Source organism: Meleagris gallopavo, chromosome Z (genome assembly GCF_000146605.3).
Source record: "Meleagris gallopavo isolate NT-WF06-2002-E0010 breed Aviagen turkey brand Nicholas breeding stock chromosome Z, Turkey_5.1, whole genome shotgun sequence".
Lineage (NCBI taxonomy): Eukaryota > Metazoa > Chordata > Aves > Galliformes > Phasianidae > Meleagris > Meleagris gallopavo.
In genome coordinates this window covers 32565283-32577809 of record NC_015041.2, presented here as the reverse complement: position 1 = coordinate 32577809, position 12527 = coordinate 32565283, and the positions used below count along the sequence as shown (strand labels likewise).

The 12527-nt window shown below is 37.4% G+C and overlaps 1 protein-coding gene across 1 annotated transcript in view; it reads left to right on the top strand.

Annotated features, from left to right (window-relative positions):
* Nucleotides 1–753: 753 nt before the first annotated feature.
* CEMIP2 (cell migration inducing hyaluronidase 2) overlaps nt 754–12527 on the top strand; it is a gene marked incomplete at its 5' end in the record, with an annotated part of 82967 nt that continues 71193 nt past the window's right edge. Inside the window, 6 exons of the mRNA XM_031557293.1 lie at nt 754–1000; nt 4922–5091; nt 7568–7777; nt 8162–8367; nt 8916–8985; nt 11574–11721. Of these exons, the coding sequence (XP_031413153.1) occupies nt 754–1000; nt 4922–5091; nt 7568–7777; nt 8162–8367; nt 8916–8985; nt 11574–11721 (1051 nt within the window). The remainder of the gene's footprint in view (nt 1001–4921; nt 5092–7567; nt 7778–8161; nt 8368–8915; nt 8986–11573; nt 11722–12527) is intronic.

Sequence of the window (12527 nt, the reverse complement as noted above, 5' to 3'; positions counted from 1 at the left end):
TGGTGTGTGTGTTTCTGTGTTTCAGAGATCTTTGTTCTGCATTTTAGTTTTACGGGCAGTCATCTATCCCTGTTTGTTGAATTATTAGCAATATCCTATTTGTTTTAGAAGAATTTAAAATACATATATTTTTTTCATTTCCTTGGGAACTTTTATTTTTTTTAAGTAATTGATCTTTTTGATACTATCCTTCTACTTTTCATTACAGCCTTATGGAATTATATTGACTCATATTTAAAAGTAATAATAATAATCCATAGATGTACATTTTGACTTGCTGGTGCTGTAGGGTTGAGCTCAATGTTGAGTTCAATAAGTAAGCCAAATTGTGATTCGAATCTTCCTATGCATTAAATAAAATAGGAGAATGTTAAATAAAAGGAGAACTGCTGAATTTAAAGGCAGGGAAACAGCATACATGTGCAGTATAACTTGCAAAACTGTTTTATTAGTTGTGCTTAGAACAAAAAATGTTCCCCTAGTCTGGCTTGCTAAGTGCTTGACTACATCTACAGTGTTAAATGGCAGAAGATCACCACTTGAAGGAAGTAGAGCAAGCTGGGCCTACACACTGTTGGTATTCGATATATTATTGTGTGGTATTTTATTACTATTTCATAGGTTTTACTGTCATGGTTGTTTCCATTTCTTCCTTTTGTTTTATTTAAAATCCACCAAAAAAGCAGGCTGCAATGGTATTTCACATTGGCATGTTTCAGAGCAGAATTGCACATGGTGGTATTGAGCTTGTAAAATCTCATACACTTGCATTGTGTTAACTCTTGCTTTTGTTTTTTCCTTTTTAAACTAGGTGTCCCGATTTCAGGCTTCCAGGTGGAACCTGTTGGTGGAGTGATACTGAATCTCCTGGATGACGTTAGTAGTTGGGAGCCTGGAGACCGAATTGTGGTTGCAAGTACAGACTATTCAATGTATCAGACAGAGGAGTTTACCCTTCTTCCCTGCCCAGAGTGTACCAAGCACCAGGTCAAAGTCAAAGGTATGGCAAAGGTCGCCCTCTGAAGAGTTGTGTGAAAAAGTTGCTTATAGCAGTGCAGCCCAAATAATTCCTTTCAGCCCAAGTAACAACAGTCTTTTTATCTGTCTCTGTATTGCTTTGTTGCCATGTACAGAAGCATATATTTGCCCTTTCTACAAAATACTCTGTATAATGTCAGATCTGCGTCTGACCTATAAAGATTACTGCACTAACTTTTCTCTCCCCTTTCTTACAGTCTCAGTGAATGCTTTAGGTTTCTTCAGGATTGGGTTATGCTTGTCTACTGTCCTTTTGCTCCTTTCTGTCTTTTCACTGATTCTCTTTATACAAACTTGAATGGCTGCTGTGGTCATCACTACTTTTGTCATCTCTACTGCCCTTTTCTTCTAAAGTTTTATTGTTGTATATGTTTTTTTCTTTTATTTGAAAAGAAGAAAACAGCAGTCTTCAAATCTCTTTTCCCCTTCACCATCTTTTTTACCCATGCACCAGTAAAATGATTATGAAACAAGTGGCTCTTCCAAGTCTCTACTCACACAGGATATCCCTAACTAGTTGCAATCTGTTTTTCCTTTGGGTGTGATGCGCACAAAATGGTCTTGCATGTTGTTGACCATTTCCTGTTTTATTATCTGACTCAGTCTGACTTCATAAGAGCCTCCCATGGGGATGGCTCTTTCACTCTGCAGACATCTGTGCTTTCCTTTTGTCACCCCGTAACCCCTCTATGTGCCAACACCCTCCTTCCCTGACAGTCCATCAGCCTCAATCTGGAGCTTTTTTCCTTTCTTCTCTTCTGGTGAGCTCTGGGGTTGGTTTTGCAACTCACCAACCACTTTTGGTAGCAGCTGATGGGTGCTCTTCGAGATGTGATTTTGTCCCATTCAACCTCTGTACTGTGTGACTTCCTCTTATCTCTTCTTTCTCAGCTCTCAGGAGTTTTCTGTGTACTCCCTCAAATTTTCCTCTTCCTCTATCTTTGGGATTGCTAGTTTTTCCTGTTGACTTAGCAGCATTGTTAGCTTCCCACAACATTTGCTGGTGAGGCTAAAATATGTTTTCCTGCTTTGTGAAATCCCAGATAAGGTGAACTCGGATATCTCAGCCTTTTCCTTGTTAGACATCAGAGATCACCAGCGTGCAGGAAGCTACAAAGCTGACTTAGTGCCATTGTGCATGACACTTAATTGCTTTTGTTCTGATGTTTCTCATTTGATACGCATTAATCAGTACTACAAAGTACAAGATAGTTCAAGGTGCAGGCTACTATGAAGTTTAAAAAAGTTTTCTGTCGCCACTGTATAGGAGTATGTCCAAACTTTTTTGTCTTGGAAATCATGCACTGTGAAAAACCAACTACTTTTAAAGAATCTTCATTTAAAATAAAAGAGGATCAAAAAATTTACAAAATTTGCAGTTTGGCTACAGGGTGATTGCATTTTTTCTTTATGAAAATAAATGCTGTATTAACTGTTGAGAGAACTTTAAAAGATTCTAAAAGACCATCTTGCTGATCTTTTTTTACCAATATCCCATATTAAGGGATACTGATTGTTTTTTGAGCAACATGAATTTTTGGTGAAATGATAAATTTTACTTACTAAAGAACACACCATCTTTTGAAATCTTTTATGTTTTCCTTTTTTTGGAATAGAAAACAAAGCATTGTTTAATAGGATGCTTGATTGCACTCAGTATACATGTTATTAATATAGGGAAAAAACAACAGGCAGACCTTCAAATAGATAAGTACAGTCCCAATTGCAGACCTCTGTCTTTTTTTTTCTAAACAGCAGGGTAAGTACAACAGTATTGGTATTCTTCACGTGGTATCTGCCAGTTTAGCTTACATCCTTCTATAAGTTTTGAGAAGGGGTAGTGAAAAACTTGAAAAGAAATAATTATCTTCTTTAAATTTGCAGATAATTTTCTTGGTTTATGTAGGAAAATAGCAGATTGATGATTTCTTTGGAAGAATATTTTAAAAATAGAGTATCTGTGGTTATTTTTACCTAATTTTAGTTTGTGTCCTCAAATTAGCTATACAGACTTTTCTGAAGATTCTTGGCCTTGTTTACAGGTCTCTAATTTTTGTTTCTAGCGGATTGGGCAGCCAATGTTTTTTCTTCTAAAGCAAATCTGCATCTGTGTTTTTTTTTATTAAAGCTTTTCTAATGTATTGTTTCTTAATTTTTTAGGGTTTTTTTTTTTTTTTTAAGTTTCATCCATTTGGTCCATTCACGAAGTATTGGGCTGAAATTAACATACACCTACAAATAAAATGCTGGTTTTGTTTTAGGATTAGTAGTTGTACTATACTGAAAATATGTAGATGGCACCTTGTTTGATAATGAAACATGTGAGAGCATCTTTGATTCCGTGCTCTGAAAGATGCCCAAGTATCACTTCGTTGAGCTCAGTCAAGAAAGGACAATTTGCTTGTTCTTTGCTAGGTTAATGTTTATCATCTGCCAAATTATATGCTTTTTTTGTGCACGTTAGCATAAGAAAAGATAATAGAGCATGGTGTTTGAGTTATGACAATGTATGACTTTTTTGGTGCTACTATTAGTTTACTTTCAAATTATATAGGTTGCTCTGAAAGTAATGCCTCCTATTTATTTCCATGGAAAATACAGCAGCTACAAAGAGCACAATAACACTGTTTGATAGTGCAGATTCTCAGCTACAAAACACCATTTTTCAACATAGTCACCACCATTAGTCATGCATTTTCTTCAGCAGTGAAGAAGAGAATGCTCTCCGCACTTATAAAAATCTGCACCAGCAGAGGTGACCCACAGCTGCTGCAACAGCATCATTGCTCAGAATCTTTAATTGGCTCAAACAGACGTAAGTCAAAAGACACTAAAGACTATGTGGTGGATGTGGTCAGAAAGTCCAAGCAAAATTGGTGAGGCGCTCCATGCTTCAGACGGGTATGGGGCCTAGTGCTATCATGTTGTAAGATGTCTTCTTTGAGCTGACTCACGAAGTTTGAGCCTTCAGCTTAGACAGCACTGCAGTGTAGTTTATGGTTTAACTGGGTTACAGAAATTCCTGAAGGATGATCCTTTTCCTATCCCTAAAGGCAGTGCACTTCACTTTGCCTGCTGAGAGCTGTGTCTTGAACTTCTGCTTCTTTGGTGAATTCATGCTACCACTCTGTGGACTGCCTTTTTGACTGACTTTACTGGTGAAACCATGTCTTGCCACTGGTAATACTTCAATCCAGGAAACTGTCACCTTCAGCCTCATACTGGTTCAGCAAGTTCTAGCAAACTCACATACGTTATTCTTTCTGTTCTTGTGTGAGAGTTTGTTGGTTCATCCTGGCACAAACTTTGTGATATTTCATTGTTGCCGCCATTGTTTCCAACGCACTGAAGCTGATATTCAGCTTAGTATGGAGTTTCCTGGTCATGATTTGATGGAGGCGCTCTTTGTTTAGTGGTGTGACAGTTTGCATGGCTGTCTGAAACATGACTTGTCTGTCATATTGCTGTTGCCACTGCTGAACCACATCACCCACCACCTCATTAAGTTCACATCCACTGTTTGATCTCTATAAACATTCAGTAAGCATCAATGAGTGTCAGTGGGTGCCATCTTTTCTGCACTGAGGTATTCAGTGACACACCTTTGCTTTGTTTGCACTTCCGTGTCACACACCAGTTTGTCTGACTGTCTCTCTGCTGCCATCTGACAAATAGCAACGACATATAATGGAATATTGATGGGAAGGTTCAACCTCTACTACCGTACCACCAGCATTTGCCTCTTGACATCATGGGCAAACGTTATAAAGTAGGAAACATTACTTTCAGAGCAGCCCTTGTTGTTTAGTGTTTATGACAATGATAATGACAGTCTTTTCTTCTTCTTTTTTCTTTTTCTCCTCTCAAAACTGTTTTTGGACAGAAAAACCTCAATATCCCCATGTGGGAGAAGTTATTGATGGAGTGGACATGAGGGCAGAAGTTGGAGTTCTCACAAGGAACATCTTAATCAAGGGAGAGACAGAAAATACCTGCTATCGTGAAAAGGAGTGTCAGTTTTTCAGCTACGATACGTTTGGTGGACATATCAAGGTTTGAAAAACATTAAGTAGCTTTCTTTCATTTCAAAAGTACATTGAGAACAAAAAAGTCAATACTAATCTTGAAGGCATTTGAAAACTTAAAGAACATAAATTCATACAACTGCTTTTCATAGAAAGGACTTCATTCTCGCTTTCTCAAAATTAATTTAACTCTACAGCACTGAAGCACGTTATATAAATGATATATATTGTGTTTAATGTTGCAGAAGCATGCACCATATCTTGCAACATCGTGTGGTGGTGGATAAGCCTTACAAGTTGCATACCTGCATGTTCAACTTAAAACATTTTCAAACTTGATCTCCATTTTCTGTCTTTTTTCCTTTCCCTGCCTTTCTCTTTCCCCAAGTAATGAGCACTGACTCAATCCTAGATATCCACATCGTCTCCAAAATCAGGCGGTAGAGAGGCGTGGTGAGGAAAAAGACTGAGTTGGACTATGATGGATTTTTTAATTTGACTTATTTATTTTATTTGAATGTGCCAAGCTTACGTAAAGCAAACTGCTGCTGATTTCTTATATTACCATAAGCATAAAGAAAGCTGAATGAAAGTAGTATTGTAGAAACTAATACTGAAACTCCTATTCACTTAAATGAAAGGATGGAGCAGCAGTGTGTCAGCTCTTTGCTGCTGGAGAAGTTTTAAATGCAAATGTATTTGTGCTCATTATGTGTTGGTCACAGTTTAAATCTCCCTTTTCAATAGATTTGGATACAGATTTTAGTTTTATAGTGGTGTGCATAATAGTGGGGAAGAAAATGCACCCTTTCCCTACTGTGTGGCAGCTTTTAGATGAGCTTAAGCCATTCTTTTATGTTTCAGATAATGTAAGAAAAAAAGATAAATGGCAAGCTGTGAGTCTCATTAAGTGTGATCTTGATTGCCACAGGGGCGCTGGGCAGCAAGGCCCCTCAGATGCCTTGCAGGCAGAGCAGAAAACAAATATTTTGAGTCACTGAAGTTAAACTGTTCCCAGGAGTCTGCTCAGAGAAACTGAGTGTCTGCTGCTAAGCCTGTGTTTCAGCTCTGGAAGCATTTTCAGCTTACATTAACCTTACGTGCTCTAGTGGTGAGACCCTGGTCAACTAGCAGATGTTGAGGGCCTGGGGGTTCAGTCTGCTCCAAGCTAGCCATGCATAGGAGTGAAATGGGCTGGGGACAGTAGGGAGAGGCACTCACTTGTAGTTTTACCACATATTCTTGTCTTTAAGTGCTGAAGGTCAGATCTCAGGAAGACATGGTATAGTCCATCTCTCTGTATTTTAGGCAGGCAAATTTAAGCTGTGCAATCAAATAAAAGAAAAATAACCTTGTCCTTCCTGAAAAGGCTACAAAAAGTAAGAAAACACACTAAATGTTCCATCACTTTATTGCTCATTTCCCTTGAGGGTAACCTATGCTTATGAAAAGCATTATTTTTTTTTGTACAATATCCAAATATCCAGTATAGATAAATTAATAAAATAACAACAAAACTCTCTCACCCTTTAGCTTCCTGTATTTTAGTACCTTGTAGTTCAACTTTTGTACTCAGCTTCTCTTTTCAGGTTGGAATAGGTGGAAGAAAATACTCTTGCTTTCCCCTGTTAGTGCTCCAGCCCCATTGTAATGCCTTCACTGCTTGTTGTTATTTTCTTTTATCATATATTACATTGGATTAATGTGAAGTTTCATGATCTGTGCTGCATCCTCATCTCAAAGATGTTGATTCTTCACTAGAGTGCGTCCAGTTTTAGTTTATAACTGGAAGTGTGCTAGAGTACATGGTGCCTGAGGAGGAGTTGAGAGAACAGGGCTTATTCAGAGTGAGGAAGGCAGAGAGGATGAATCTGCTTGCAGATGTCAGGGGCTGGCTCAGGGCTCAGAGTACGTGCCAGAGGTCCTGGAGGTGCATAGTGGTAAGACAGTAGACAGTAGGATCAAGCTGCAGCAGGGCTGTCTTGAGTATTTCTGTCTTTGTAGATATTCTCTGATGTGGTGAGCTATCATCTTTAAGCTGGCCCTGTATTGTGCTGTCAATTGGATCAGGTTTCCTGGTAGGTTCCCTGGACCCTCTATTTTATAATTTTATTAAACTTAACTCTGTGCTGGATTGACTGCACGGGTACAGCTTCAGTACAGTCAGGACCTAATGTGACTTCAAAGACATCTGTTTACTCAAATGATTTCATGGTTGTCAGTAAAGAATATCTAACGTGCCTAAGAAAGTAAAGTGTGGCAATGTACAGACTGGTGAAATTTCCTGTTTTTGTCATGTGAAGATTTAGTTTTCACTCTAGTTCATGAATGATACTATTTTCTAAAGTAGGATATAGAACAGGACAGTAATCGCTGCCCTGTCTCTCTTAGAATTGGATTGCAATAACTGTGCATCTGGAATAGGTGATGTATTATCTTAAATTTCCACTGGTTAACAAGCAAGTAGTTGGTTAATCATTCTGGACTTTTCATTATCTTTCTAGATTTTGAAGAATTTTACATCTGTTCATCTCTCCTATGTGGAATTAAAGCAAATGGGCCAGCAGCAGATAGGAAGTTACCCTGTTCACTTTCACCTTTGTGGAGATGTGGATGAAAAAGGAGGTTACAGTTCTAAGACTTACCTTGATGGTCTTTCCATTCATCACTGTTTCTCCAGATGTGTGACTATTCATGCAACTAATGGCTTACTGGTATGTGCTAGGAGAATAAAATAGGCTGTGTTTAACTAAATCTTAAAAAGAACATGTAGAACAAAAAGCTGTTCCATAACTTAATGTTTAAATGCTCAGGAGTGATTTTTTTTAATTGTAATGAATAAATACTCAAGTGCAAACAGTGACTTATTTTTAACAGATCTTGTCCATTCTGCTTTTTAGATTCTTGAAGGCAACTAAGCTATCCAGGCATTCTGTGTTTGTAGGAGAGAAATAGAACTCCATATTTGAATCATCTGAGTCACTGATACTGGAACTTCACTCTGCAGCTGTGCCAAAATAGCAAAACTAAATGGCACTTGTCAAATAAATCTCAGTAAATGCTATTGCTACTGACATAATGGACTTGTGTTTCTGCAGATAAAGGACACCATTGGCTATGACACACTAGGTCACTGTTTCTTCATAGAGGATGGCATTGAGCAGAGAAATACTTTCTTCCACAACCTTGGACTAGTCACAAAACCAGGCACTATTCTTCCTACAGATAGAAACAGCACCATGTGTACTGGCATAAGGGATAAAGTGTATGGAAGTTACGTTCCCGTGCCAGCCACAGACTGCATGTGAGTATTTCATTGTTAAAAAATTAAAACCAAACCAGCTGTAGCAATTAAACTGCTCATGATCTCTTGATAAAATACAGATGGAATGTTTTTTTTTTTTTGTATGATCCATAGTGAATGTGGACACCTTAGCTGCAGTTCACATGGCAGCGTTGTTCAAAGAAATAAAAACATTTGGTCTTTCATTAAAGAGAAAACATAGGTTGATTTATAACAAGATTTGTTGTGTCTTGTGATACTTGATAAGTTGATTTTTTTGTTTAAGGCTGCGTCTTTATTTCTGTGAAAAGGTACCAGTACCAAGTAAGCTGTCACCTACAGCTTGTCTGCATAACACTAGTGTACTGTAGAAGCTTATTAAAACTCTTTATAGTTGCATTGAGTGTCTGAACTATCCTAAAATATTTTGCATTGAAGTTCTGTGTGCTTGTGTGGGAAGTAGTTACTTTACACATCAGTTTAGCTTTTCTGACGGTTACTACAAGAGTGAGTTATTTCTGTAGGGGCTAGAGCTTTTTCCATCTTAACTTCTTTTCTGAATATTTCAGGGCAGTTTCAACATTCTGGATTTCTCATCCCAACAATCATCTTATAAGTAATGCAGCAGCAGGTTCACAGGTAAGGCGCATGGATGTAACGCAATGCAAACTACTTGTGCCAGTCATTCACTGAAGACAAAATGCAAAAATGCATACATTTTTTTTCTTTTTTTATTTGTGAATATGGCAGCATACTGGCATTACAAGTGCCAGTCAATTACAAGGCTTTGTCAGTGTGGATTAGACCTCCCCCTTTTTTAATTAGTAGATCTATCAGTGGTCTCAATATGTATGTGTTAAAACAAATACCTTTATTTCCGAGATTTAGTGTATTTCTTGTTAATAATGTTTCTGTACCTTCTGTAGGCCATGCCAGGTGTTTACTGTTTCACTGCTCTGAAGGACTTTGCCTTTATAGCTTCAGTCATTGAAATGAAAAATAGTTCACTGAATAAGAAAGTGCAGAAAACCTTTCATCATATCTGTCTTTTGTCACTAGCTTCTCAGGAGTGATTGCCGGTAATGATTTTACCAACTGTGAACATTTGATTTTTTTGTAGCCCTTGTTCAGTTCAGGTGCTTGCAGAGTATGTTGAACTATTCAGTGCAGATTGTGAAGGATTGGCAGGGATCTGTTCTGCTTATAAAGCAGATGAGAGGCTGAGACTCAGGTGGTTCCACGTGGACTGTTCTAAATGGGTCATTGGCTGTAGGGAAAGGAAGAACTTTTTGATGCTGGAAGTAGAACGTGGGTGTGCTAGCATATTCTTAGACATAACGCATTGTTAACAGTACGACAAGACTGAAAATATTTAAGTGTGTTGTAATGTCTGTAACACAAAAAATCACAAAACTGCTGCTGCTGCTTCTTGTGAGCTTTTAATTTTTTCTTTTTTGTGGGGGCAAAACTGTCTTCTTGTTGACTGCCTATGGCTAAGAAGGGCCTGACTACCTTACTGAATAAAAACAGTTCTCTTCACAGCACAGTATCTTTTCATTTTGTCTATCTACATAAAGTTGCTTTACCTGGCCTTAGTGTTGCTGGATAGGTTACAGAAAATGGGTTGCTTGATCAGATCCTTATTTCTTTATCATCATCTGCCTCTGTAGAGAATCCCTTCTTCTGTATAGTAGTGTGCATTGCCAGAGTGTTTGTGTAGGTTATGAAGTTCTGCCATTCTGATATATACGTCTCTTGCATTGGCATGTAAGGTCTGTAGCTTCAGTTTCAGAAACAAAATGCTTCAACTGTCTTAATATAAACACTGCACTGTAGAGCTTTTGTGGGTATAAAGTGTAACAATTCACAAGCAAATAATTCCATTGCTCTCTCCAACTTCTTTATTACAATGGAGCCTATTGTAAGGGTGTTTCAGCAGTTCTTTTGTTTCAGCTATATGAGAGGGGAAAAAAGCTCTTAAAAGCACTCGCAAGCACTGAGGAAAAAAAAGAGCTTTGAAGTTTATTAAACTTTTTCTGAAGCATTAAGATGTGTTTTGGATAAAAATTGCTTGATTTTGCCAAGCACAGAACTGTATTTAATTATATGTGAAGTAAGATTTTATGTGGAACATGTGCACTTTCTTTGGAATTGTTAATCACAGAAATGTTGAAGTATGTAATGGTTACGGGTGGGAATATGTTACTCAGAAGCAGAATTTCCAAGGCTGTTTGGAAAATCAGTATATTCTTGGAGTGATTCTTCTAAGCTAGAATGAATTGACTTTATCCATATTTCTTGAACAGGAAGGTGAAGACTATTTTTCATTATATGGAACATACAGTATGTGGTTGTTTTTTTTTTTTCTTTGCCACTTTTATAGTACTTTAATACTCCTTATGCAGCTGGTTTTTGTTGGTTCGTTTTTAAATTTTCTAAGGGCACAGAGCAAGCAGACAACGTTTTTTGTATCTTTAGATACCTGCTTTATGGGTGCTGTTGCTGCACTGCTTCTTTTCAACCCAGATGGGGTTAGAAAAGGAACTTCTTTGGGTCTGCTTTGGCAGATAACTCCAGCTTCTTTAAGAGCAGGGATGTTGAAGTTGAGGAAATGAACTGATGCTGAAATTATTACTGCATGTTATTGGCACAGAGATCTGAACTGGCTGGGCTTCTTGATGTCCCTATTCACTTTCCTGAAAGTGCTTGTGTTGTTTTTTTTTCTGGCTGTCATTACATTCTGATGTGAATATAGATGAACAAATCTTAAAGTGGAGCAGTAAGGATGAGAGGAAGACTTTTGAGTGTTTTTCTGTAAATAGCCTGATTTACTTGCAAACAAAATAAAATTGATTATTTGTGTAGAAATGAAACACAGAAATCACGGAGGAAAAATAACCTTTTTTTTTTTTTAATTTTGAAATATTAGAGGACCTGAAATGTATGGTGTTAAGTGATCTAACTGAGAAGAAAACAATTTTTAATGCATCTTAATCACTACAGTACAGCTGTATTTGTGGTCCTCTTCACTGCAGAATACTTTGAAGACTATTTTGATAAATAATTCCTCAGCATACACTTGGTGTGGACTCTGCTGTTATTTTTTTCCTTATTTAAAATCTCTAACTCCTTAACATATACTTATTTTGTGATTAGATGTGAATATGTCAGAACTGATAGTAGTATCAGACTCTCTTCTGAGTTACGTTCTCTCTCCTCATTTGCAGGACGCTGGAATATGGTATTTGTTCCACAAGATTGCTACAGGAGATTCTCATAGTTTAGGTATTGAAACAAAGTCAGAGCTCACACCCCTAGGAATCTTCTATAACAACAGGGTTCATTCTAATTTTAAGGTAATGTACTACCTTAAAAAATTTTGAAGGTCTTCATTTGTAACTATTTTACACAAGGATTTGTCTGCTTAAATTTTAAGGTGCTTAAATAATTTGCTTGAATTGCACAGCTCTGTCTAGGTATTACAGTGTGTAATCTGTATGCCTGTAGCTTTTTACTGATTTGACAACTGGGTATCTAGATACCAAGAAATGATGCACTGCATTGTAATAGTCTGAGGCTGTTGGGGCACTTGTTCAGACTGGAATTAAAACACAGTGAATACAAAAGTGCATTGTGGAGGAAAAAAAAAAAGTTATGTAGCTCATTATCTTTGAGCAAAGATAGCTGTTCATATGCTGAAAACGCATATTTAAAGAGGTGAGTCCAGGACAAGGCCTGAGGATCCACTCATGTAGCAGCATTCAATTCTGAAGATAATTTGGATCACAGGTAACTGCAGTTGTATATGTAATTCAGGTTCAACAGCCTCAAACACTTCTTTTTTCTTTTTTACTTTGTCAAGTATTCATGCTGAATTATTGAGATTCAAGTTGATTGTCTGGGCTTGATGATTGTATGGGCAGAAGTCAGCTTTAGCAGTGAGCTCAGTTGTGTTTTAAATTAAAATACAAAGCATTGTTGCACAGCACGATCTATTTTTTTTCTCCATTAGCAACATTTGTGAGAATATTTTGCATTCACCACAAGGTTGGCTTCCAAATTTTCCAGAAGAGCATCTGGAAATAAGTGTAAAACCTCAAATAGTTAGATGTGAAAAAAGTTTGAAATGAACTTTAGTGGTTTTCCATTACTTTTTTTATTTTTAACTCCAGGCAGTGATT